This window comes from Athene noctua, chromosome 2, assembly GCF_965140245.1.
Source record: "Athene noctua chromosome 2, bAthNoc1.hap1.1, whole genome shotgun sequence".
Taxonomy (NCBI): domain Eukaryota; kingdom Metazoa; phylum Chordata; class Aves; order Strigiformes; family Strigidae; genus Athene; species Athene noctua.
Genome location: NC_134038.1, coordinates 163,552,714 through 163,580,512, shown reverse-complemented (window position 1 = coordinate 163,580,512; position 27,799 = coordinate 163,552,714). Strand labels below are relative to the sequence as shown.

Sequence of the window (27,799 nt, the reverse complement as noted above, 5' to 3'; positions counted from 1 at the left end):
GCTGTTTTGTGGACCAGAGTATCTTAAGCTGACAACTGCATCACTGCTTCACTTGTCTTTGTAATTTACAGACAAGTTGTTGGGTTCATTTTAAATGTCCAGCAGTAATCTGTCATCACCAGGCATCTGTTAACGATTACTTGAGACCTCTTTCTCCAAGACCAGCCCTACATGCAAGAGCAGAGGTTTCAGTTACTTCTGCATTCTTACATTAACTTCAGTTCAAACTCAGATACGATGAACATCGTGCCAGAAAGTGAGAAGAGTCTGACTTTTGTCACCTCACCAGCCTCAACCTGAGAAACAGCAGTTTGAATCAGGGTTTACCTTTTATATCCTTTCTTTTTATGCTTGCATCAGCAACCCTTCCATTCTTCAGGGCTGAATAATTCTAGATGACAAAGAACTAGAACTTATGGACAACAATTGCATCACGATTCACTTGACTTCCTCCTTGTAGCATCTTTTTTGTATTTTTTCAGGAACTGTTCTCATAGTTCTGTTTTCATTGAATAGCAGGAGCCTGGAAACACTTTATGAGTTTCTCATGAGAGAGAATAGAGATTTGTGTGGATTTAAAATTCACTGTGTAGTTGCTCAAACTTTGGGTATAGTGCAGTTGTTCTTACTTTGGTTAAAAATGTCATGTTACTTAATTGCCAGGGTAGAAAAAGCCAAAAGTTCAATATTTTAAAATGCATGAAGGCTATATCATGAATTTAAAAAGAGTTAACAACATAGTCTGTCATACTGAATTTTTTCAAAGTTCAGTACATGTTTCTCTCTTCATACAGCTTCAGCTTTTCTTAAGAAAACAAAACCCCAGAGAACACCCTGACACAGAGATTGTAGATGCTTGATGATTTTTCAATTTATATTTTAAGAGACCACTTAAATATTTAAATCAGCTATTTCTACTTTCAGTAATAATTCAGAATTTGCTTGCTGTTGTTTTTAATAATGGTTAAAGATATTTTACAGGAGATAAGGTATTTAGAGATTTTTCTAATCTATATATGATCTGTATAATAAATGGAAAAAGAATAAGTGACATCAGAAATAAGTGATCCTAAAACTTTAAGTCATGTAAACCTTAAGACTTGGTTGTTTATAGTGTTTGCTTTGTAGGCAACTAGAGAAAAGAGTGGGCACATCAGAAATAAGTGGAAGGAAGATATTTCTGAGGAGGCATAAGAAACGCATTTGGCACAGGAACGATGGTATTGCTTTGAGTCCATGAGACAGTAAGGATGTGCGGAGTCTGAAAAGTGTGGAAATGAGAATACAGAAGGAAATGAGCAACAGAAGAGAGAAATAATGCATGTTCTCTTAAGAGATGAAGTAAACTTTATATTGCAGTGTGTAGTAGTGTATTAAGGAATAGGGTGAATGCTGTTAACATGCTCATCCTGATGCTTTGTTGGAGCTGGCAGAATGTCCTTCCCTCTGTTCTGTCCAACACCCGGTGGCAGAAGGGCAGCCAGGTACCATGGCGGGGCACCTGGTGGAAGGTGGAAAACCTTCCTGGCCTGGGCCTCTTGCCTTGGAAGCTGTGTGAGTGTAAATGCTGTGTATCCCTTGACAGAGGAATGAGTTGTATGTATTGTAGCCCCGGATGACAAAAGAATTCTGAGTTTTCAATGTAAAGCATTTGTATTTTTTCAGAAGTGAATAACATATTGCAATATAGGCTATATTTTATCCTTATGAAGCTTTTATGCTGAATCTGTGATAATGAATCACCTTCTCCACAACATGAGAAATAAAATACTATTGCTTTCTAGTGAATTCCTTCTTGCAGGGGCAGGGAAGGAGAAAGATGCCTGTGTACACTATGGAGACAGATGTTATGCTTCTCCTTGCCAACAAGTATGGAAACTTCTGCCATATCAATTCAATGTACGAGTCTCACCTTGGTGAAGAACTTGATCATGGTTGTGAAGAGACTAAGAAAAAATGCATCAGAAAGGAGAGATTCCAGACTCAATCTTTACAAAGGCATTCAAATAAAAATCTGGTGTTTTTCCCGTTCTCCTTTTTTGCCAAAAATATCTTGGATTTAACTGAAGAACTAGATGTTATCCTTGGAAGTTGGTTTGAAAGGTTTTCAGAAGATTGTGGTAGAATATGTATTAAAAAAAAAGAAAAAATGGAGTAAGCAGAGATGGTGTTCTCAGTGACTCTAAGTAGTTTTAGTAATTGTTTTTTAGGTGAAAATGAGGAAACTGACCTTGTCACCTGTAATCAAAGGAGAACATGCTCTTGTTACCCCCATGTTCACTAAACGTATTCAACAAAATAACTTAAAGTGAGTACTGCTTCAAGGTAGTAGCTTAACTGCTTGAAAACAGCCAGAATCATCATATTCTTCTAGAATTAAATGCTGTTTCTGCAGGTGCAAGGAAATATTACTACTTTTCTGTTGCATGTAATGCTTTTTGGTACCTATTTTGAAATGAGAAGTCCAGAACCCAGCAGAAAACAGATGAGTTTGTTACTCGGAGCAGAGCTAATACCCCAGAAAATGGAGATACGGCATTTGGTTTAAAAATCACATATTTTCCTTAGGGTAGAATGTAGAAGATAAAGAATAGCATGTGTGTTCCTATTAAAAAAAAAAAATCAAGGATTTTGTTATAAATGAATCCTTTATTAATTGGTCCTTTTTTCCTGTCCAAACAAAATCTTGAGGGCCTCTTCCATGTGTTTCTTTCTACCCAATCTCTTTTGTTACAAAGATTTTTCTCTGTAGTCTTCTGTTTCCTTTCTTGATTTTCCCTGAATGAATTCCATGCAAAATCATTGTATCTATATCTAATGGCTCCTATTTGTCCTCCAGAATGTATAACCAAACCATTTCTTTCCATTTTACCCACCAGTGTAAGTGTACTGGTAAGGCTCTAACAAGTTTGGATGCTTCTTAACTTATTTGCAGTTGAACTGTTCGAGAAAATTTAGCTATCACATTTCTTTTTAGTAATGGGACGTTCCCTTTAGAAACTGGCTAAAATAAAGTATCAGATTTTCTAGATCTTGGGCAATCCACAGTTTAATTTTTACTTCAGGAAAATACGTCTTCTTTCTTAAGAAGCTGTACTTCTAAATAGATGGTATTGTAATATATCTTTACTGTAAATATATTTTATTTGTCTAGTCTAAAGACTGTATAGAGAACAATGAACAATGAAACTGAAATCAAGGCTGTAGTAGCCAATCTGAGGTCTTTTAAGACTGGAATTTGTTTAATGAAAGCTGTAGAAAGTAACCTGGACTGAATCCCAAGCTCCTACATCACTATTCCATGCTTGTATTTGGAATGCTCTTCAATTCCAATACTAATTTAATTAGAAAAGCATTATAACATGACTGTCTATGCTTTTGTTGTTTTTTTTTTTCCAAAAAATAAGCAGTATAGATTTTTCTGTGCTGCTTCTATAGTCCCAACAGCTTCATCTTTTCAATTTGGTTCTTTATCCAAAGCTGTTGTGGCACTGTATTTCCCTTAGCAGATATTTAAAGCTTTATTTCAACATAGCTGAAGAATTTAATTTGTGAAGAGTTTGTTGGAGGAAATCTGTCTCACAACTTTCATAGGCTTCCTTCAGTAATACAGAAGAGTGAACAGCACCCAGGAAGAAAACAATGTCCTTTTGGATTATGGCTACTTCTTCATTAATGTTAATCTTGAATTTTGATTACGTAGTTATCAAGGTTCATATGAGTGCTCTATTAATAACATGAGGTCTGCACTCTGAGCAGACATTCTTTATTCTGCTGAAAATAATGATGCAGTATGATGGCCTGTCAGATGGTAATATGATTTGTCTCTTGCTCTGAGGCTTGGTGAAGGAAGCCTAAGAACCACACTTTCAGTTAACTTGCCAACTTCTCTGTCTTTTTGAAATAGTGTACTTTTTAGAGGAATCTATTAATTCAGATTAATAATTAATGTAATACCAAACCATTTTTTGCTAAAAAATTTTTTCTTCAATTTCAGGCACCTATTTGATGACAAATATTTGTAGAATTTTCCAGTATTTCATCAGTGGTTTAGTAAATTGAAAGAACTGGCGTTTCCCCTGTACTGCAGAAATGTAATAGTTAGGTCTCTGGCTGTAGGACTAGGAGAGAATGGTGAAATGTGAATTGCTTTTTAGTGTGAATCAGTAAAAGAATGAACTTTCTTTAACAATGAAGTGTTGCCAAAATCTAAGGGCTAGATGCATACATCTGCTAACCTATAGACAGAGCTGAACCCAGACATTATCAGCTGTTTGAATCCTTTCTCGTCCTGGGCTGCATATGTATCTGTGTGAAAGTTTGTGTGCCACAGAGCTGTGATTACAGACGATTACAGAGTAGGGCTGCAAGCGAGAAAAGACTTCCTGTTGCATGGGAATTCCCTTGCTTTTCTTGTGTGCTGTCATCAGGTAGGAAGAAAAATAGCTTTATGCAGCTCTGAAAAACGATTACATCGTGGCAGTCAAGAGTGCTGACACAGACTTGGAATCATTTCATCGGAGTATGCAAAATACAGAAAAACAGTCTTAATGAGTCATTTGAATTTAAGACAAACACAAACTATTTTAAGTAGCAAGGTTAGAACGTGTTTGTCTGTCTTGTCATTATTTGGTAGATGTTTTTGTACCTGTAGGTAAATAATTATTGAAACTCTGAGTTAAATACCCTTTCCTTTTTCCTGAAGTGCAGTAAAAGATAGTTATTTGCAATTGTCATTAATTTTATGGAATACTGATGTTTTACATGAACCTATGCTGTGATAGTGGCAAAACCAGAAAATACCCTATCTTAACCAAAGGAAAAAGTCCATGGAATTTTACATTTTTAAGAAGTTCTAAAAAATTAAATGTTTTGGATGTTGGGAGTTACAAATTTTTGGCTGCTGGTGTTTCTCATGAATTTTTAATTAAGCTTAGATAGGCAACTGGAATTTTTGGTGGAAAACCTGTCTTCAGTGGTTTAATATTTCAAAAATTTAAGAGAAAATTTTCATCAACTCATTCAAACATGAAAAAATTGAGTTTGTGTTTTCCTCAACTATTAGCTTTAAGTCAAAAATTATTACCTCGTGTAATTAACTGATTAAATCAGAGTTAGCATTTCAGATCTGAAAGATGGTGTGTTTCTGTTTTGGTTGAGGATGGATAGAAAGCGGAGAAAATACGTAGTTGTATCTGACGATAACCAGGTTTCGCAAGCAGTACAGATGTAACAGCTTTTTGCCACTGAAAAGGGCAAGGTCTTGCTAGTGTTTGTCCTGCCTGTCCCTTTTGCTGGGTCTGGTGTTTACAAGATCTTGTACAAGCCACAGCAGAAAACTCAGAGAACTACTTTTTGTTGTTAACTTTCTGCTGTGGTAGTTAGTTATATTGGCTTGGGCAGGTCCTGATTGCTGGAGCTGTGTCTGAAGAAGGTGGTGGGAGTATAAGGGCTTGAATGGAAAGCTAGGAAAGTCCCTTTTTGGTGGTGGTGAATGTTTGAGGTATCTCCTCAGTAACTGTAACCTACTATTTCTTTCCTACATTTTGTCCAGTAATCGATTTTAGTTTGATTGCTGTTTGAAGAAATGCAACTTCTAAGAGATGTTTGTTTTTTGAAATAAATCCAAATGATAGCAGAGCCTTTAAATACAACATGGATAGTAGTGGTTTAATACCGTTGTTTTGATCTTTTCTGTTATTTTAATGTCTTTCTGTGGTCAAAGATTCTGCAGCTGCATACATGCCTGTTTAAATACTATTCATAGGCAAAGTCCTGTTAAAGTCAGCAAGACATGAATTTTTAGATTTAGTGATAGTAATATTTCTGAACTCAGTTTTTTTACCAACAAGTAATTCTTTTGACTAGTAATGATATCTGTAAAGAGTTAGGTATATATCCTTTCTGAAACATCATTCTGAGAACTTTGATTTCTTTACTATTGATATATTGTGATGTTAGAATCTTAATGTGTTTTTGTGAAGAGATTATTGAGTATTCTATTCAAACCATTATACAAAAAATGTGTTTTTTAACTTCTAGTGTTTTCAATTTGTTTGTAGGCAGAAGCCAGGCTTGCAGCCAAACGGGCAGCTCGAGCAGAAGCAAGAGATATACGTATGAGAGAGCTAGAGCGACAGCAAAAAGAGGTAGTGTAAATTATCAGGAATTACTGCAAACCTTTACTGAAATTCTTAATGTATTTTATTTCTGTACTTGCATCAGATTTTGTACTTCGGTGTAATTCAGGTGCATGCTGATATTTTCAGCATCAGCCAACTGTTTGCTTCTCTCTCTTTCTCCATACACTTCTCTTTCCCCTTAGGTTGTATATCTAAAAGGATATCTTGTTTTGTATTTACATTCATTTTGACATGAATGAAATGAACATTCATTTTGAACTTCCTTAATAGTTACGCTCATATCGTGGAAAAGAAATCGTCTATACAAAATAGACTATTAGTATTCTTGCTTTCAAATTAAAAATAGAACATGCAGTGATTTTAAATTTTAGCTTTACAGGCAAATTCAAATGTTTGGATGTTTTACCTTTAACAACTGCAGTAAATCCAATGCTAGCAATCAAAGTTGGACAACGATTAATCTAAATGTTTAGATATTTAAAGGACTGAGGCTTTCTTATTATTGAATTTTAAATGAGCAGAAGAGAGAACATAATGACAGTGTCCAGAACTCAGGCTCGTATAAATAATTTTGCATAGAGGGGAAGAGTTTTCAACTTATAAAGTGAAGTTTAATATTGCCTGGATTTGAATTACTAGATTTGTGGCTGAGTCAACTGGTGACTTTTGGGCTTTTATAAGAACAATCACGTAACACGTGGCATTTTCTTTGCCTGTTGTTGCTGTGCAAAAAGTCCATGCAAATATGGATAACTAGCAGCATAGCATAAATAGTAAACTTGACTGTATCCAAAGTGTATACTGCCTAATGTATAGGATAAACAGCTATGAAAAAGTAGAATTATTTTGTTCTGGTTTTAATGTATTTATAATATCTGGATACTCTGGACATGTGACTTGAGATATGCAGTTTTCAGTCAATTTCTTCCCATACGGATGATACCAAAAGTATTCTATTCACAAGAAATAGTTATTGTCAGGACCTTTATTTAAAAAAACCACCTAAATTAGTAGAATTGGGGTAATATTTACATATACGGTTGTGTGTTGCTTCCCACATTTCTCCTAAAAAATGTTTGCATTTCTTGAGCAAAAAACCTTAGGAACCAGATTTTCAGTAGTCTTTATTTCATGATTATTGCATTTGATTCAGGTTTTGACATAGCATGCAAAAGATGGAGAATTGATTATTTATCACGATTACATTCAAATCCATGTAAATGCTGATATTTGTGGGGTTTTTGCTGTGGTAATAAGTGCAATTTACAAAACGTTTTTCCCTCAATTTTATATGGTTCTTATTTTCCATAATTTCAGTTTTCTAACTGCTGTAGGTGTCTCATACTGAAGATTACATGGCGATTAACTTAGATTTTTTTTTTTCCAAATTTTTTATTTTTTTGATCAATCTTGGGTGATGACTAACCTATATCGTAAATGGTTTGTTTTTGTTTTTACATTCTGTAGTTTTCTCAGCATTCATATGATAGAAAATGGGCTCATATCCAGAAATGGATGGTAGGCTAAAACCATCTGTTGTGCATGTTTTTGCCACTCAGAGAACTAACATAGGATTTGGAGGAAGTAATTTACTAATGGTTTGCTGTGTGTCATTTCAAAGTGTTTTATTACTGAAAACAATTACATATAAACTATATATGGATGTGGATATGCAGGGTACTTCATGGCGGCAAAAGACAAACTATGAAATGTGATACTTTTCTTAAAATGAACTGGTTTTGTTTCTACCACGTGCTGGCTTAGTCATGAACCTATTTAAAATAAATTCGTTTCAGTCTAGGTAAACATCTTTTCAGTAGTAAATGTATTTATTTAAGTTAAATTCTGGAGTTTGGGGTTTTTACTTTTTTTTTTTCTTAGCAGACCTGCATTTATTTGTTTCCTGTTTGAGAAACATAGTAAACACTTTTTTTTTTTCCCTGATGATTAAGTCACTTTTATGACTTAGAAAAACTAATTGTAAAAGATTAAAAAAAAACCCCAACCGAACACAAGATTTAAAAAAAAACCCTAAACCCCAAAACTCACCCCATGAATCACTTGCATCGTTTTACCCCTTGCCCCTTGTTTTCAATTAATAATGATAAAATATTTATTCATTTATTTAGATTAAATCCACTAAGTAGGAAGGAGTAGAGATAATTGAGTTACAATCTAAGAAAGCTGCTGTTCAGTTTATATTAAATTAGTGCAGTGTTTCTTTAGAGAGTCCCTCTCACAAACTTCATGTGCCTCTTAAATACGCACATGGGAAATGTGAGTTCCTTTTTATGTTTTTAGAGAAGTGTTCACTGTGTAAATGTTTTTGAATCAAGAAGACTGCAGTAATACATGCTGAGACTAACCATAATTTCAAATAGTTAAAACTACCGTCACAGTTAATTAGCATGTCTGTTGAGAAATCCTAGAACTACCATTACAATTTTATTTGCAAAAGTCGTGCTGACTTTATGGTGTCTCTTTTCCTAGCTTACATTTGTGTGTACGTTAGTTCTCGTGTCACAAAGAACAACATAGGTTTCTGTTATCTCTTGGTAGCATGCACATTTGAATGATTTTTTTCTGGAGAGCAAGGGTTTCCAAACTGTGAAACACAGGCTGCATTTGTAAGCAATCTCACTTTGAGCATTTGAGCAAATGTGCACTCCTTTCATGGATTGGGATTGTTGTAGATAAAGTGTGTATTTCAAACTTAAATTCTTAGAAATCAAGCTTGATAGCTACCAGCAGCAGCTATCTGCTTGCAGTATGTACTACAGTACTTTATCCTTTGACCTGAATACGCTGAACACTTAACACTGGCTTTATATTTTCTGATCGTATGTCAGGAAGAGACTTGTTACCCTAAGTAAATTACCTACAGAAATATGCCGAAAATTGTTTCGGAAGTCGAAGTTTTTGCGTTATAGGGGCATATTATTAGCTGGAGTGTTACACTGCAGTTAAGAGGAATCTTAAATGAATAGCAAACTGCAAATATTAACAGGTATTTTGTCCATTTAAACCACAGGCACAAAGTATATTAAAATTGACAGTGATCTGACTATAATGTGTTGAAAAGTTGTATAGTTTAAATGTTCATTTTAAACCTCAAAGTAGACACTATCGAGACGTAGACTAAAATGTCATTATGAAGTGAACCTTTTTTTTCCCCCTCTTTGGGAACTTATTTCCTTGCAGAGTATTAACTAGGCCTCTTGAATAGTCACAAAATAATATTAAACAACTTAATGTATCCAGTGATAATGTAGACAATAACCATGTGACCATAAACAGTATAAAAGCCAGCTTTAGACTTTAGATACCCATCTATGATCTGGAGGCTGAGTTTTTAACTCTAACTGGCTTACAATCTGTAGAATAGTTTGACATGTTGAAAACTGTAGGATGTGAGTAATTTAAAGAAGGATTCCTAGTTTTAGAGCCCTGTTGTAGCCTTCAAATTGGACAGTTTAAAATGGAAGTTATCCTTAACATGTAAGTGAGAATTTGAGAAGCTTATGGCATGTGAAACATTTTAATGCTTAATTTTAAATTAGTTGAATTTTTGTTCTGCTGCTTCTGACATATTCCTTTGTGTGAGCCAGAATGAACATTCTCTGATCTTTCAACAGAACAGAAGATGTTAAGTGCCTTAGCTAGTTGTCTTCCCCCAAATTTTATGTTGAGTTTATTATTTTTACTGTCACTGTAGAGGAGAACTACCTATAGAATTTATAATTGATCAATTAGCTTAAGAAGCTTTGTTCCTGTAATAGAGGAGAAAATCTGAAATACATATGAGGAAACTGAGAATGATCATCTCTATTAGGGCTAAAATAACTGCAAAATGTTCACAATCTGACTGTGGTAATGATATAGAAAATTTCTTACTAATGTAATTGTGTAAAGCTCTTTTTTTTACTTTCATTTCTTAAGTTCAAAAATACTTTTTTTTCCATTAATACAGTAATCAGAAGAAAGATTGACTACTGAACACAGATTATTAATTATATTAACCCACACTTATTTATATCTCCTAATGTAGTGTGTTGGCATACTTACACAAATCAGGTGAAATTACAGGTCTTCTGACTTGAATGAGTTCACTTGGCACAATGGATTATTGAAAATAATACACAGCATTAAAAGTGCTAACAGCATGCTGCTTGCTTTTACTTTGTCATCTCTTTGTTTTTTGGTTCTGTTTTTTTTTCCCCCCTATGAAATAATTCTGCATTTCTTCTTTCTCAGGAAGATTCAGAGAGGGCCAGGTATTCTCATCGGTCCAGTCGACATTCTTATTTGGTTTGTGTTCAAACTGTATACTTTTCCTTTTCCATCATAGCCTTTAAAAAAAAAAAAAAAAGTAGCTGGGGTTTTGGTTTCATTTTCTTAGGGAGCAGATGATTTTTTAAGTCTTCCAAGTATTAACCGTTTTAGAGGCAGTATTTTAAGTCACATATAGTGTTAAAGTTCATCTAGTATTTTATTTCCATTGGTGTTAACAAGGTAGTTTATATACTTAGATCTTTGCATTTAAAAAGAATCTTTATTTTCACATTTTTCTTTGACTATGTTTTTATTATACATACCTCATGCTTTTTTTCCCTTTCTACATATATTTATTTACAGTATATTTTCATTGATGAAAATAAGTAGGTGTTTGGAAATGTACGTAGTTCAACAACCGATTATTTGGAATAACATATTTAATGTCAAGTTTTAAGTGTCATCTTTTACTGTTATTCCAGTCTAATATAATTTCTTTTTTTAAAAAGCTGCATAATTGTACTTACTTAGACTTCAGATATTGCCAACTAGTAAGAATTAATTGGCTTGTCTTCAAATGGCAGAGTATTAAGATTCCTACATAAGTTGTCAATTCTCTCGGTTACTGCTACGCATCATCATGTCTCATGGTCAGATGTGAAGGTGATATTAATGAGCAAACACTGGTCTATTTTAGATGTCTAATGGGAAAAAAAAACCACCCCTCTTTTCTATTTTCCATATCTGACTCAGAAATTCTGCAAACAGGCAAATTTTATTTAATAAATTAAATGCTACTGCTGACTCAGAGTCATCCTGAATCAGTGCCACTTACTGCGGATGAGTAATACTGACCTGTCGTTTTGGCTTTCATTCCAAACTGATGCTCCTCTGCCCATTGTTGTGTCTTTTCTTGCACTTTAAATACTATTGTGTTTCTATAATATTTGTGGAAGACTTAGTACTTTAGGATATAATTCGAAGAATTTGGTATAGTGTAGGGTTTTATTTCTTTGAGAATGTGGGTATATATTATTTGTTAGTGACAAAGACTTACCTGAATGATGTGAGGTATCAGAAAGACTGCTATAATAGAAGTATTTTTGTATTGTATAGGCTGTTCTGTATCACTTACAGGTAATACATGGTGCTAAAGAATGGTTTTATCGATGTTTTGTAAACATTTTCTGGTTTTAGTAGATCTCCCTAGAAATCATCAAATGTCATTGATCCAGATATATAGTCCAGGAGAGGCTCAAATTACTAAAAGGGTTGGTTTTGTTTATTTTGGAAGGTGGAATAAGCAGCTGGGTTTTTTTTTAAGTTACACAAAGCAAAAGTGATTGTCACTACTCAGCAATTAAATGTAATCTTTGATTATTTTGTGTAACATTTTGCAAGTTCTCACGTTAAGTGTTTCTGCAGTTTATCACACAGACATCTTGCCAAATAAATCATTTAAATCAGTTACTGTTGACTACCTGCAAACAGTAAATGATTTATAGAAAAAGCATGTAAAACTAGCAAAGTGGTACCATTTATAAACTTGTGAGCTGGTACAGGTTTGCATTTGCCTTAACATACAGAATATTCTAAGATGGAGATTAAGTAATTTACCCTTGACTAAAGAATGTGCCTTTCAGTGAAGATTAACAGTTACCATTAGAGCCTAATAAAATTATTTTATATATTGATATTTTTTTTCAATTTCATTCTTAAAGAGTTCTTTGGATGTCAGTGGGTCTCACAGGAGCAGAGCAAGTACCTCCAGAAGGAGAGATGTGGTGGTGTGTAGCCTGGAATGAGCATGATTTGATGTGTTCACATTGTAACATTTTCTGCGTCTACTTACCAAAGCAGTAGTTTGCTGAAAGCATGTTTCTTTATAGAGAATGCTATTCATTGAACTGCTGCAATGATCGATGTAATCGAATACTTTGTGATAGCAAGTTTGAGGGCTCAAAGAGAGTGTGAAGTGATAAGTGTTCTGTCTTGAAGATAACTTCAAGTTTGAAGAGAATTAGTCTCTCCAGTCTCTCTCTTCTAATGTCCCCAAAAGACAAGTGGCAAAGGTTGTGCATCACCTTCAATAGGTACAGAAATGTTGCTGGAAGTTATAGCAGGAAACTTTTTCTCAATTATGTTGCAATGTTAGTCTTATAGTTAAGGCTGGAATACAAACAGAAATTTCACTTTTTGAGAAATCGGTATTTCTGTATATTTTGTGGTATTCCTAGTTTAGGCAACTTATATATTTGTTAGTAGACTGTTAAACTGTTGATAGTTAAGTAAAGGTGTATGTTAAGCATTGTGATGATAATGATTATCTGAGGGATCTCCATTCTCTGATAGCAAGGTTGCTTATTGATAGGTAACAAAATAAGTGGTTAAGTTGCTTAAAATTGATACAGTGTCCTATGGGTCCTGTATGGTAATACTTTTAGCAACACATTATTTGAGATAATATGAATACAAGATGAAATAATATGAACTAAACCTGGCCTGTATTAATTTATAAGCAAATATAAAATCTAAAACCAGGAAACTTTTGTTGTTAATTTGATGTCTAGAAGAAATTTTCAGATGTCTCGATAGACAAGAAGAAATTATTGTAATCCTCTCAGTAGTTTTCATGTTGAAAATTACACTGGATAATACTCTAGCATGCTATTAATGTGTAATGTTCTCAAACCAGCTTCAATTTCTGTTTTGTGTTTTAAGAAGGCTTAGGATGACACTAATTAACATTTTGGATTGTGCATTACCTACCAGAATAGCTAATTATACCTGTGAAGTTGTAAATGAACTGGAAAAAGCAACGTTGTTTTGAAAATCTTAACATTTGGATATTAAAAAAAAGTATAAACTCCCCAAATTTTGCTCTTGTTGAGTGACAAGAAACATAGGGACACTGGCTAAGCTAACAAAACTGTTTTTGTAAGTATAGTTGAGTTGCCAAATCTGGTAGACCAGCAGTGCTCTTTCATCCCACTGTTCCTCCTTTTTCACCCACTTCTTCCTTCTGAAAACACCTTTCTTCCTTCTTTTCCCCACTTTTGATTCACAGAATCATCTAGGTTGGAAAAGACCTTGAAGATCATCCAGTCAAAACATTGACCTAACACTGACAGTTCCCAACTCCACCAGATCCCTCAGTGCTGGGTCAACCCGACTCTTAAACCCCTCCAGGGATTGGGACACCACCCCTGCCCTAGGCAGCCCATTCTAACCCCTAACGACCTGTTCTGTAAAGAAACGCTTCCTAATATCCTGTCTAAACCTTCCCTGGTGCAATTTGAGGCCATTTCTTCTTGGCCTGGTGCAGGGTCCTTGGCTCAAGAGACTCATCCCCAGCTCTCTGCACCCTCCTCTCAGGGAGCTGTAGAGGGCGATGAGGTCTCCCCTCAGCCTTCTCTTCTCCAGACTAAACCCCCCCAGTTCCCTCAGCCGCTCCCCATCAGACCTGTGCTCCAGACCCTGCACCAGCTCCGTTGCCCTTCTCTGGACACGCTCGAGTCATTCAATGGCCTTTTTGGAGTGAGGGGCCCAAAACTGAACCCAGTCATCGAGGGGTGGCCTCACCAGTGCCGAGTACAGGGCTCAGATCCCTTCCCTGTCCCTGCTGGCCACGCTGGTGCTGACACAAGCCAGGATGCCATTGACCTTCTTGGCCACCTGGGCACACCGCTGGCTCATATTCATCCGGCTATCGATCAACACCCACTCTGACTGGGAAGGATTCCTCCCTTGATCCCCAGATGCTGTTTCTCTGCATCCCATAATGTCTTCCATGCCCTGTAGACAGTAACCTCTCTCTGTCTGTAAGATACCCTGGAGAGCCTTGACACAGTGATGGGTTTCACACCCCACAGCAGGGCTGACTATTGCTCCTCTGGGCAACTTTGCCTGGGTGGGGATGAGCCTTTTATCACATAACCCAACAAACACTGTCTCAGTTTAATTCAATCTACTGTATGAGACTGCTTAATTATTTAAAAACCTGTTAGTAAAACCACATGAAATGTTTCACATAACCTACTGCTGTTCAAAACTACCTCACTTTTCAGAAATTAGGATGCTGTTTGTGGGGGAAAAAAGAAAGTTTTTATTAAAAACTGTTCTGGACTCAGAATGCCCTTTAGATAAATGGCATTCCTTCACATATAAATTTTCACAATTAGTAGAATATGTTTTCTTGTAATTTCTTTTTAAGTCTTTTCAGTCATTCTTTGAAAAAAAGCAAATTTCCATGCCTTTTCTTAACTTTATTATTTTAATTTCATTTTCTTCAGTATGACAGCCCTAAGGATAGATCTGCAAGATACTCGGTCCCTGTATGTTAACACTTTGCATGTCTTTGAGTGAAGACTGCTTTCTTGTTTTGTTTTTAAGGTGTAATGACTCTAGCTGCTCTGAATTACTGTTTTTTAAAAGTATATAAATTTGTACGATCACACTTTTGGACTTAGAATAGCGGTATGATTCTAACACTTTCCATAGAATGCATGTATAAACTCTTTCTGGTAGAAAATATAATGAAGTCGGATATTACAGACAGCTGTCTTACAGTAAGCACTCTTTAGTATTTATCTGTTCTTTCTAAACTTTGTAGTGAAGTAACATGTAGAGATTAGATTTAGAGGACATACTTCATTTAAAAAAAACCAGCATATGTGTATGCATATATTTGTATTTTCCATTTCCATGTAGAAACTTTAATCTAATGGAAAATTATTTCAGTCTTAAGAAAAAGCAGGTGATTTGTATACCTTTACTTTAAAATGTTCCTTTGTATTGTTATGAAGTGATAGTAGAGTGGATATCATTGGTATTATGCCAAGTAAGAGTGTCTCCTTATGCAAAGACAAGCACCAAGTACCACTAAAAGGAATATGTAAGCAGCTTAAAAAGCTGAATTTATTTAAACAGCTACAGGTAGGCAAACACAATATCATGTTTAAAGTAGTCTGTAATGTTAAGCTTTTTGTTTCATTTATTGGTTTTACGTTTTACTGTGAAATTTGAACACTGGCTTAAGCCAAGTTTGTGTTAAATGGAGATAAGGTTGGTTGTGGTTTCACTTACTGTTTTGCTTTTTTTTTTTTTTTTTTACACAGCTATAGAAGTATGGCCTATTATTCTAATCATGTAGTTAAGAGTTTTCTGGTGTTTCCATTGTAGGTGATAAAAATCTTAAATCTTTGTTTGACAACTTTATATTTTAAGATTGAAGATGCTGTTGTATAGTGGTATTAATTTTCTAAATTTTGTTCTTAGAGTCATACTTACAGTGAATCTCATAGTTCAAAGAAGAAAGCTGCTTATTCCCATAAAGATTTATTGGTTAGTTTACTAATATATTACTTACTATAAATATACTAACTGTGTGGAGTTTACATACTGATACAGTTATGGATACATTTATACACTTGCTGTCATATGCATAAGTGTTTTCAGAAAAAAAGAAATCTCTGGTATTGACCAAACTCTGACCTGAAGTTGAGTGTTTGAAACTGTGTTCATGACAGGGGAAACCCATAAATGTAATCAACTAAACAGAAATCAGGTTCTGTTGGAGGCCTGGGGAAGGGTTCCCTGAAATATTGAGAAGTGGCACTTCTCTGGATTAAAGTTCATTCAGTCAGGATGGAGATACATGTTCTGTTATTTATGCTTTGTCCCCTATCAGTTAGAGGTATTTTAAACTTCAATGTAAAGCAGATTGAATTTACCATAAACCTTGACAACCCAGTGAACTGTTAAGAAAGGCATGTGGATTATTGTGATCTTCCAAAAAGTATTCTGGAAAGTTCAGTGTGTAACATAAGTGAATATAGTGCCAAGAAATTAAAGTATTTTGGATGTAATTTTTCAGAGGGCTTTGGCACTGATGAATTAGCAGTTACATCAGGGCTTGGGGAAGTCAGAGCAGCAGTGGATGCCTGTGTTGAGACAAGGCTGAAATAATTTTTGTATTTACTTGTAATTAGTTTTATTACAGCATTTTGCTGTGTGCTTTTGAGGTACTATTTTGCTGTTCTCTCAATTCTTACTTAAATGAGTAATATGAATCTTTCTGTCTTCTGTGGCCTATTGAGATACGAAGCACTGCATTCTGACAGCACTACTTTTTGCCATGTCTTCATCTCTCTGTTCTTCCTTCTTTATATGTGTATATTAGTTTTTTCCTCACATATGCATATATATGCAATTTGTGTAGAAAGTGTCAAAAAAACAAACTGAAGTATAATTGCTAGGCTTTCAGCATGCACGTTTGGTGTGAAGAACAGTGGTAGGGTACACACTAATGCTGATCACATAAATGTCCCATCCACTATTAGATTTTTAGGAATTTCGGCCCTTCTCTACCCAAATGCTCTGGTTCAGGATGGTCTCTAATGGGGAAAAAAGATCAAGCAAATGATTGTACTAATTATTAACAAGTTTTGTCCAATATGTTTTTCATGTATTTCATTCTGTACTTGTCAGGGTTTAGATAAACATGTCAGGGTTTGCTTATTTATTAGGGAGAAAAAACCAAAACTATCTTCTACTTTGGCCATAGCATTAAAAATAGAGATAATGCTGATATGCAGAGCACATAAGTAGTTTTGGGGAAGTTACATGGATTTTTGGGTGAATGATAAGGTGAATTGTTACAGTGTTCTGTACAAGTTCAAACCCTGGGAACATCTGGGCAATGTCGAGACAGAACTTTTATTTATAAAATCTACAGTTGCAACCTTCATTTTCTCTTTTCTTTTTTTCTTCCCACAGAGTGGAATTTACTATGATCAAAGAAATTATAGCAGCCTTAGATATAGTAAACCAGTTTCTTCCTACCATACGCGGGTCTGTCTCCTCTTCATATATTAATTTTTTAACGTATATATATAAAATACATATATTTGTCTTTGCTTACTTACGCTATGTGAAGGAAACTTTCCTCTCTTTCCTTCTATAATAATACAAATCATTACAGCGAATAGTAGTTGCAATTGTATTTATTGCTTTTAAGGGTTGTCTTTTATAATGTGAGTGGATAACATGCAAGTTACTCAGTTCTCCATATGTGGGGTTTTAAATTCAGTGTAACTTCTGTTTCATGATTGCTGTATGATATAAAGAAAACAACTAGCAGCTGTGATGCTTTTTCAAAGCCCTATTTAAAAAAAAAAAACCAACAACCACAACGAAAAGTCTTAAGAGTTTAGCACCAATGTACTAGTTTCTTCTACAGTAATATAAATGATAAATCCTTTGTGGTATCAGTACAAATCTGTCATGAGATGGGTAGTATCTTCCAATACCTGCAGCCACTGTCATGGTCAGGTTTAAATAAGTAGCTAGAAGAGATTGACATGTCTTTTGAAAACTACTTAATTTCTTATCATTCTCTTCTACAAATCTTCTGATAAATATACTAGATTGCTTTAATGGGTTAGATTATTATTTCAAAGATAATGGTTTTCTTTGAGTGTTTATCCACACTTTTTTTTAAAGTTCCCATCTGTTATAGATGTAAAATTTAGTATTTCAATCTTTAGAACTTTAGAGGAATATAGAGCAATAGATAAAAAACTTAATGTACACAGAAAAAGTGGTTTTGACTTTTTCTATTCTTCACACTACAGTCATCTTCTCTATACAGTGATCCAGTGGCAACAACTAGGAGTTACAGGGTTAGTACAATGTAAAATATATCTTGCTCATCTCTAGATGTTTGAATGGCCCTCAGAAATATAAAATTATACTTTTCTTCATAGGTGTCTCCTTCTGTAAACACTGGTTTAATAAGAAGTATCAGTTTGGTTCGTAAGCACCATCTGCATGGTTGCCTTAAATTTGTATTGTATGGCCGTGAGGCTGGACAGTATTACGTGTGCATTTTTCTTCATGTTTTTAAATAAAGCTGCAGCTTGTGTGTGTCATTTTGTGGAGGCATTCAATTACCATTGTTAAATTGCCTCTTTAAAGTATTTTAGTACTTGCTGTGTTACTGATCTTTTTAGACAAGCATAAAGTTTATGAATAGAACAATGATGTTGAAGAACACTGGGGTTAGAACAAGTTAATCCAAGCATACTAAATAACAACTGCATGTATAATACTAAAAAAAGTACATAAAGTTACTTAAGCATTTCAGTGGGAAAAATCAGTCAGGAGATTACAGAAATTTGTGGTAAATACACTTTAAATACTTACAAATAAGGTGCCATATTTAAATTTAGTAATCATACAAAAATGTAATAGAATGAAAACCTAATCTGCATCTTTACAAAATGAAAAGTAGCTAGAAGTGTCACAAGAATGGCTAGTATAGCTCTACAAAAAGTTGTCATATTTAAAAAGTGACGTGCATGGCTGAAATTTTATGCCTTTTGCTGCTACAGTAGTTCAAATCCAATTTATGCTGCTATTTACAGACATACTAAACTAATGTAGAAAATTGTCAAGTATTCTTATGTAATATTTTTATGTAGTTAGTGAGGTCTTGTTCTGCACTTTGGTTGCAAATGGAGATAATTTATGTTTTTGGCTTTGTGCATATTCTTGATAAAACATTAGAAGATCCAGTGAGAGAACAAGACCATAATGACTGCTATTATATATAATTCTAATATAGATATAATTCTAATTTCTACTAGAGATCTCTTCATCGGTAGGTAGAAAGCAGCATGAGACTATTTTGGTTTGGGGTTTTTTTTTTTTCAATTGTGTTGCCCAGAACTGCTTTTATTATCCACTGCATAAATAGATTTCAGCCTTGCACCTTGAAACATTCTCCTTCAGGAAAACCTGCATGGGTGAGCACAAAGGAAAACTGGTAAGTGTACAACATAGCTTCAGTTCCCAGGGTGGATTAGAACTTCTGAAGGCTTCAGAACAGTGGAAACCAAATTGCAATTTAAATAGTTATTTTAATTTTCTTCTGAAAATAGTTAAGATTTGATACTTTTCAAGGAAATTCTTAGATTTATATTTGGAAATAGACATCCCTAATAGCAGGAGGAAATGCTGCTGGAAATTTTTAAAAATTGCTTGTCTTTTCAAAAAGTATAGTGCTATCTAGAAAATGCGTAGATGGGATAAGATAGAGTACATTACAGCGTTTACGAATTAGAGTGTCTAAGAGTGTGGCATAATTATTTCTGAGACTGAATATAAATGATATTTCATTCACTCTTTCTCAGGCATCATTGTGTGGTGATGGATTACGTAGCTCATATAGTTCTCGCACTGTAAGTGTGATAGGATTTTGGTTGTTTCTTTCATTATCTTTGTTTTCTGGTGATGAAAATTGTGAAAATTTCCCTCATAACTTTTCTTTAGCCATCTGAATACAGTTATTCTTCAAGAGCAAGCTCAGTTCGAAGTAGTCCTGTGGTGAGCGACCCTCTTGCATGATTTGCTGATTGCTTTGATACTAACACACAATTATGAGCATTTACACTGTGGATCATTTTACTGACCAACACACAGACTTGATTTTTCAATTCCACAGCAAAAGAACGTAATTTGTTATAGATGTGATTTTCAGGAAGATGTAAAGTTTCAGCAGTAAGATGGTAAAGTGTAGAAGCAGTAAGGAATTTATTTTTCTAATCATCTTTTAAATGTTTGTAATGTATGTAACTGGAAGCAATTGGAAACTGGAGCATAGTACATTGTTGGGGTTGCCACCTTATATCTTAGTTTGGGCAGGCAAATGGGACTGTTACTACAATACATGTGAAAAAAATCTTTCTTTTTGGGAAGAGGACTAATGCAAACTGTTATCATGCAGTAAGAAATAGCTGGCTCATTTTTATGGTAACCAATATTCAAAACTGAGAGAAATTTGTTCCTGGATCAGTATTGTGTTAAAAGTATCATTCCAAAGATGGCTTTTCATGCTGCAAAATGATTTCACATAGATCTACTCTGTTTCTGCCACAGAACAACTGTCTTACTTTCATTGGTACAGCTGCTCACTTGTCATGCTAGGCAAAAAGTAGATAGGTATGGGTTAAATTGAAATGTTTGGTCCTTTTTTCATTATTCACATATTTTTAACAATGTTATATAGACTAAACAAATAAAACCAGATTTGTCAAAAACTGGATGGTTTTAAGTACAACGGTTGTCAGTAAATTTTTGAGGGTGCAGGAAGAAGGGAATTCTGCTGTTGCTTTAAGTTCCAAAACCAGAGGTATTAACATCCATCTGTAAAGTCTCTTGAGCTGTGAAAATACTACTTGTTTCCTTAGCTCCTCTTGACGTTAAGATTAATTTAAAAGTATGTGCTTCGTAGATATATAGGAGTGCATATATATGAGTTCAGTATGTATATGTGATACCAATATTTCCAAGGTACCATTCACTCACACTAGTGAATGTTTAATATAGTTCAAAGTATTCGTTTAATGAAATAATTCTGAAAGGCAGATGAAGTAAAAATCTTATTAACTTTCACTTTCTACTGTTTCTGTGTTTAATATTTTGGTTTCACTCTGGGTAGTGCATTGGAAGTTAGCTTAGTACTCACTGGAAATCAAAAGAGAAAGTAGGAGAGAAGGTGGAAACAACGCTTTCTACAAAACACTGGTGAAAAACTGTCTGATGCACCTCCATCTTAAACTGTCCTGGTTTTCCTAAACCCATTGAGAAAGATACTAGAAGTATGAAAGGTATGCAAGGAGGAACAGTAAGGTTTGTCAGATGTATGGGCTTTTCAACAGCAAAGATAAGCTGGTTTTGATTGAGCAAGAGCAGTGTTGTCATAGATTATGTTTGTAGCCCTTGAGTTTGTTCTTTTGCTGTAAGCATGATTCATAGAAGCAGAACTCTGTTCAACATCTTTATACTTTATGAAATGCAATAAGAAATAAGAACATTTAGCCAAATTACTGATTTTGAAAATTCATTTACTTTGTTATCTAAAAAAAAAAAATTATTAAAAATGTAGATACAGCTGGAAAATTCTGTGTCGGAGAAATAGAAAATGACCTAGCAGTTACAAAAAATACAAATTCTGTAGTCCTAAGCACACATAATCAGAGACAGGTATCCATCAGCAAATGGGTTTATATGTAACTGATCATGTTTGCATAAAAAACATCTCACTGTCTTCTAATTAGAATAAGATGAGGCTACATCACTCATGTATATCAAGTATAGAGAAAATAATTTTTCTTTTAAATGGTGAAAATTGGATAAGGACAATATATTTTCAAACTGCTCATTTAAAGATTTTTCTTTAAATGAACTTAAACTAAATATAATGGTCACAGTAGCTTTCTGCTTTTTGAAGTAGAGCATTATCAATACAACACTTAATATAAACCTACTCTTCTCACTAAATACTATGTTTAATATGCATAATGTTTTCTTAGTTAAATATTTCACTTGAATTCCCATGGCAGTTGTAATTACTGTAATGTGGTTAGATTTATTTTGCTTTTTTTTACCAGTGAAAATGCATTAGCTTTTTTTCCTCACCTTTTTAGGTGCCAGTCTGACATACAGCTTTGGGGAGTAAGCTTGTCTTCTATTGTAAGGCCTCTTAAAAATTGTGAATGAGAGGAAGCTCAGGTCATGTTCATAATTAGTAGTGTTGGGATTGTGTTGGTTTGAAGCAGAGACAACATTTGCAGAGAAAAATAATAACTTTTATTTATCAACTTCTGGTTCTAAAATCTGTTTTCATAACCACAAAACTCTTTTTAAGAAGTAAATTTTTTAGCTTGTGTGTGGCACTGTATTAGTACTAAAACCTTTTGTATCTCTTTTTTATATTACTTTAAATGAGGAAAATGAATCAATAATAAATGATTATTTCTTTTAGTTTTAGATACTATATAAGAATAATAAACAAGTGAAGAGAGTCTTTAAAAACTGCATATGCTGCCTAAAGTATTCATATCAGTATGGCACATTTTATTCACGTAGACACATTTAAAATAGCAAAAAACTAGAAGAGTAATTAAGATCTTACAGCTGTTAAACTGTAAGAAAAGCAAGAATGAATTGCAATAATGGAGACTTAAGATTTCCAGCTTATTTGTTTTTTTAAATTTTTATTTGGTCTGTGGTATCATCTTCAGTTCACTTTCACACTTCTTATCTTTTGAAGTCCTCTGACTTTTCTGATCAAAGTGAAACTGCTGCTGACTATTTCAGTCGGTCCAACCGCAGGGGAAGCATTGTTTCCGATGCAGATGATGTCCAAGGTTTGAATAGTGTGAGTGTAATCCTCGTTGTTATACTGTGGTGAATGCAGCAAAGTTACTAACCATGGATTTAATTTTCATACCCTGAAAGAGTAAATACTGTAAAAGCACTTGGAGTTATTTAATGGCAAAAAGGTTTGTTGAGGGGGGGTTGGGTCTGTTTTTTGTATAAAAATGTCTGGAATCTGAGTTTTTAAACAGCATGCTGCCTTATTTATAAGGGAGTTTTGCCTGTTGCTAGAAGCATGTGACGTGTTAACACTTCACATTTTTTGTGTGTGACAAGTCTAAGCATCTCTTAAATGTAAAGTGTTGGGTTTTTTTTCTTAGGGAAACTAATGTCCAGGTTTTCTGTTTATTTTTTGAATACTACTACTTGGTTTAGTGACAGGAATAAATGCTCACAACTGTGCCCTTGTTAGTGCATTTTAGTATTCATTCATCCAAGAGATTTAGTCAGGATCCATTACTGGAGCACTCACTGTTGGCTGTGTTCTTGTACTGAATCCCAGGTCAATAAATAGACCATGTTACAGGAAAACTATCATGATGGTTTTCCAGTGCATCCCTTCAGTCTGAACGTTATTTACACTAAACCTAGCTGCCTTCTCTTTATTGCTGCTGTAAGTTTTAGAAATTCTTGTTACTTGCAGTCAAAACTTTTGTGTTTAATGGTGGAAAAAATAGGGGAATTTCTGTTCTTAGGCATGTCTTTGAAATAACAGTCGGTGTTAGTAGGAAGAGAGGTTGAGAGAACTGGGCTTATTTAGTTGGGCAAGGGGGATGCTACATGGTGATCAAGCCACCTGCAACTGCTTGATCAGGCAAGAGCCAAACTCTTCTTACCTGTGCCAAGCAGTGCAACAATGGGCATCAGCCTCACGCTGCAGCTTAGGAGGTTCAGACTAGACACTGCAGGAAGCTCACAAGGAGGTTAGTGTTGTGCTGTGACAGGTAACGGCAAGGCTGGGGAACCTCCGTCCTCAGGAGCTGGTGAAGCTTAGCTAGTTCACGCCACTGCTGACCTGGACTGGTGGCAGCCGTTCTGCTTTGCCTGGAAGGCTGGACTAGGTGACTGTTAGAGTACTGCTACAGCCACAGTTTGGGGGATTCTGCATTTAGGTGATTTAATACTCTTATAGCGCTGCATAACTTGTATGGTAATACTGCATGGTACTTATCATCTGTATGTGCTCAAGGCATGAGACACCAGTCATTCCTCCAGTTTAAATCTTAGCTTTTTTATTCTCTCTAATAAACCTGCTTTTCTGAAGTTAATGCTGTGCTAAAAGAAAATGTGAAGGCTGAGACTGGCAATTATGCTACCTTCTCAGTTGCTTTTATTATCACCATCATAATTATATATGATTAGATTCCAAATTTATATTTTAATTTAAGTTATTCTGAATGGATAATTCAGATCAATTGGATTCTTCGCATCATTTTATCATCACAGTGGTGAAAAATATTTTCAATTTACAATTTCAGTATATCGTTGGAGATTGTGAATTTGCCATGGAAATGCAATGTTGCTTCTATAGAAACAATAGAAGGAAAAAGAAGAATCTCATAAAGGAACATTTGTTTCTACTGTGATTGTAGCAGACTTCCAAATCTCTTCTCTCTGGGCCAGGAGAAAAGCAGGTGTTCAAAGAAGCAAGATACTTGAGATACCATACTCAATATATCATACTTGGTTTTGAAAGTATGGCAATGTGTTAAGGTCTTACTTTAATTCTACCTGTTTTGATTCATAGGAGTGTGGAAAATATGGAAATCTACAATATAATTTTGCAATATTAGAAATGAGAAAGGGGGGGAGTGATAGTTCTTTCGCTTAGGCTTCAATACATAAAATAGGAGTTGAAATTATTTTGTAGATTGCTATTAATTAGTACACTTTAGTTATGGGCTTGTACCTGAATTGTTTTTGTCCCGATGTAGTTGCAGGTTTCACCAAAGAGACTGAAAGAACAAATGTGTTTTCTAATAACTAGGATGTTCACACTGGTGTCACTGATTGTCTGAAGTGCACTTGCATGAGGCTTCATGTTTGTTATGCCACCAAGTGTTGTAGTCACTACCTTGTTGAAATTTACAGTAATGAAACACATTTTGTTATTCAGTACTTCAGTATTGGTCATGACTTTTAAAATATTTTAAAGTTTCTGGCTTTTTCTTTACAAGCATTCATTTATTTTGCAATTGAGGTAAAAGCTAATTTTTCAGGCTGGTTTTTTTTTTTTTTCCTGTTTTGATCTGTGCTAACGTCTGGAATTTTTTCAGAGTTTCATTTTTTGTTTTTAAATATTTCTCAGTATCTTTCAAATGAAGATAGTGATTCAGTAGTCCCTTGTTGCAAAAGGTATATCGTGATCACTTTCCTTTTTCTTTTTCAGCGGGAAGAAAAGAGTGAAAAATCCCATTCAGAAATATTTTCAAGGGTAAGAGTTTTTATATTAAAAATTATCGGAAGTCAGTGTTCATCCACAAATTAGCAAATATTAGAATAGTTAAAAAGTATAAATGCTGTGTTTTTAGTGGAGTCTGTTTTAGTAATTTTTTAAGAGTTTGCAAAGAGATACTTTTAGACATATTTTTTAATTCCAAAATGAATTCTTTGTGTCTTTTATTTCCCGAGGAAAGAATTTTAATTTTTAGTTTACTTTTAGCAAGTATGAGTTTCTTATAGAATTTGTTTTTGTGAGAAATATTTAACAGGAAATGTTGAATTTTAAGAGGCTAGGGCTATAAAAATTCATATGCTAGATTCAACTGGAGACTTTCTTCTGAATCCCGAGTGTCAGAAATTATAGTTTTTATAAATGTTTTAAACTTCTACAGTTTTTCAGCACTAGCAGCCTCCTTATGAAAGTTTTCTGAACAGGTGACTCAAAACTGTAATGTTATGATAACAGATAAGTCATCAAAGAGGAACCAATGTTTCACCAAGAAGAAACATAAGTGCTGGAAAATAATCAGTGGAAAATATTGCCTATAAGTTAATATTACAAAATAGTAAAGAGAGAGAAAAGTGTTCTATGACTGTTACAAAATTTCTAAAGAGTAATGTCAAGTATACCAGAAATGATGGTAGGATTCCTGATACGATGTTTTCCCCTTTTTAAGCCATCATCTCGCAATTCAATAAGTGCGACTCATCTGAGTGGCAGCTCATCTAGGAGAGGAAGTGGAGACACAAGCAGTTTGGTGGATCCTGATGCCTGCCTCAGTGAATTACGGGTAAACTGCATTTTCAGAGCATCTGGAGCTAGTTTAAAATTGTATTTGTGGTGAGGAGGAATTTTACTTTGCTACAAAACTTCTGTTTTCTTGATGGTAAGAAATAGTTAGGAGGGTGTAGTTTTCAATCACAAAAGATTTCTGTATTTGTCTTGGTAATTGTATCTGTTGTGTTCATAAATATTTATGTTGCTAACAGTTTAGCTTTTATTAAAGTAACACTTTGTTTATGTCAGATTTTGAAACAATTCTGTCCTATTTGAGATGGCTTGGTTACAGGGACATAAACAAAATCTTAATTCCCATCAGGTTGTTGTGAACTAATTCTAATTTCTGTGAATTATTGCAGGCTTTGGCATTTGACAGAAATGGATGTAAACTTTTTAATGCTTTTTTGACTATAATTTATTTCCCCATACTTCTTATGCAATGGTTCATTCCTATGTCCTGCAGGATATCTATGATCTTAAGGACCAGATACACGATGTAGAAGGGAGATACATGCAGGGACTTAAAGAACTAAAGGTATCAGGGCTCCTCCCAAGCATGCATTCTGTATGGGTATTTTTGGGTAATGGAGTTATCACTGCTTCCACTAACTATATAAGCCTTTACTAACAAGTTTCTAAATTTTTTTAAAGCATGTATCTAACTTGTAATGCATAGAGAGCGTCATCTTAAATTTGTCATGTGAGTAAATTATTAAGATATGATTTAAATGAACCTCAGATGATACATGTTTGTTATTTGGTTTGTGTTAAAATAGTATTAAATTTTCATATTTTTAGCAGGTGTTTTGTGGTAAGATAATGAGAAGTTCGATTTATATTTTTTTAAAGATTTGTAGGAAATAAATAGATATTCAAAATATGTATTGAATATGGAAGAAAGAAATAGGATATACTTATGACAAAGAGTTTAAGAAATTAAGAATTAGTCTTCTAAGTTTCCGCAAATACTACATCCTATAAAGCAAAACCAAAGTCATAATTTTGAGAGATGTGCTGAAATGAATCTGGGCAGGCATATTGCTTGCAGGAGAAGATTAATTTTGTTTAAATCCTTTGCCATGAAGAAAAAAAAATTTTTTTAGGCTTATGATCTACATTCCTATTGTCTTTATCTAAATTATAGGTTGGTATTTTCAGCATTAGGTTAATGAGATCTGTCTGTATTTTGACTTGTTTAAATTAATATGTGTGCTTTTCTTTCATAAGCTTTCACACAATCAACAGTTTGCAGTTAAAGTATAATTATTTTCTCCTCTTTTGTGCTGAAGAGGAACTGAATACATCAAACTATGTGGCTTACAAATATTTTTCGGGATATTTGTTGTGTTCTCTTTCCTGTTATTGAATTGTGAATGGTTCTGTGTAAAAGTAGAGATGTATTTCCATATTTGGTTTATATCCATATAGAGACTGAATTTAATGAATGCTACTTGTACTAGAGCATGTAACAGTGATGTATTTAACAGCTTCCTTGAATTTCCTTGATTAAACAACATATTAAATGGGATAGTAAACTATGTGATTTGAGCTGTTCAGTGTAGTAAAAATTATTTCCTCTTTAGAGGATAAGTAACTTTGAATCTGATAGCCATATGCCCAGATGAATTATGTCTATTTTTAATCATACTGCCATATGAATATTAAAAGGACATCAAAGAGCAGTAGATTACAGGATTATTAGACATAGCTATGATTGTACAAAGTTTAAATGAAACATGAGATTGCTTCATGTTTTCAGAATGGATTTAACTCTCACTTCTGCATGTTTGCCAACACCTCATGACTACTGTTCTGAACCATTACTAATGCACTGTTATTTATTGTAATCCATTACAATTACCAAAGAGCACAGGTATGCAATAGACAGTAAGATCTTGATCTGTGCTTGGCTTACAAAATTGAATTGCATTTTATGCTG

The 27,799-nt window shown here is 34.3% G+C and overlaps 1 protein-coding gene across 12 annotated transcripts in view; it reads left to right on the top strand.

Moving 5' to 3' along the window:
- LRRFIP2 (LRR binding FLII interacting protein 2) overlaps window positions 1-27,799 on the top strand; it is a 59,905-nt gene that overhangs the window by 14,018 nt on the left and 18,088 nt on the right. For 3 of the 12 annotated variants that reach the window (XM_074900941.1, XM_074900940.1, XM_074900936.1), the window contains exons 3-17: window positions 6,063-6,149; window positions 7,611-7,661; window positions 10,398-10,451; window positions 12,137-12,202; window positions 14,708-14,749; window positions 15,693-15,758; window positions 17,193-17,267; window positions 18,050-18,097; window positions 18,182-18,226; window positions 19,610-19,657; window positions 19,749-19,802; window positions 22,531-22,638; window positions 25,027-25,071; window positions 25,757-25,870; window positions 26,324-26,395. In XM_074900941.1, coding sequence (XP_074757042.1) covers window positions 6,063-6,149; window positions 7,611-7,661; window positions 10,398-10,451; window positions 12,137-12,202; window positions 14,708-14,749; window positions 15,693-15,758; window positions 17,193-17,267; window positions 18,050-18,097; window positions 18,182-18,226; window positions 19,610-19,657; window positions 19,749-19,802; window positions 22,531-22,638; window positions 25,027-25,071; window positions 25,757-25,870; window positions 26,324-26,395 — 975 coding nt within the window. The remainder of the gene's footprint in view (window positions 1-6,062; window positions 6,150-7,610; window positions 7,662-10,397; window positions 10,452-12,136; window positions 12,203-14,707; window positions 14,750-15,692; window positions 15,759-17,192; window positions 17,268-18,049; window positions 18,098-18,181; window positions 18,227-19,609; window positions 19,658-19,748; window positions 19,803-22,530; window positions 22,639-25,026; window positions 25,072-25,756; window positions 25,871-26,323; window positions 26,396-27,799) is intronic. The other 9 variants (XM_074900946.1, XM_074900944.1, XM_074900942.1 and 6 more) reach the window with 5 other exon arrangements.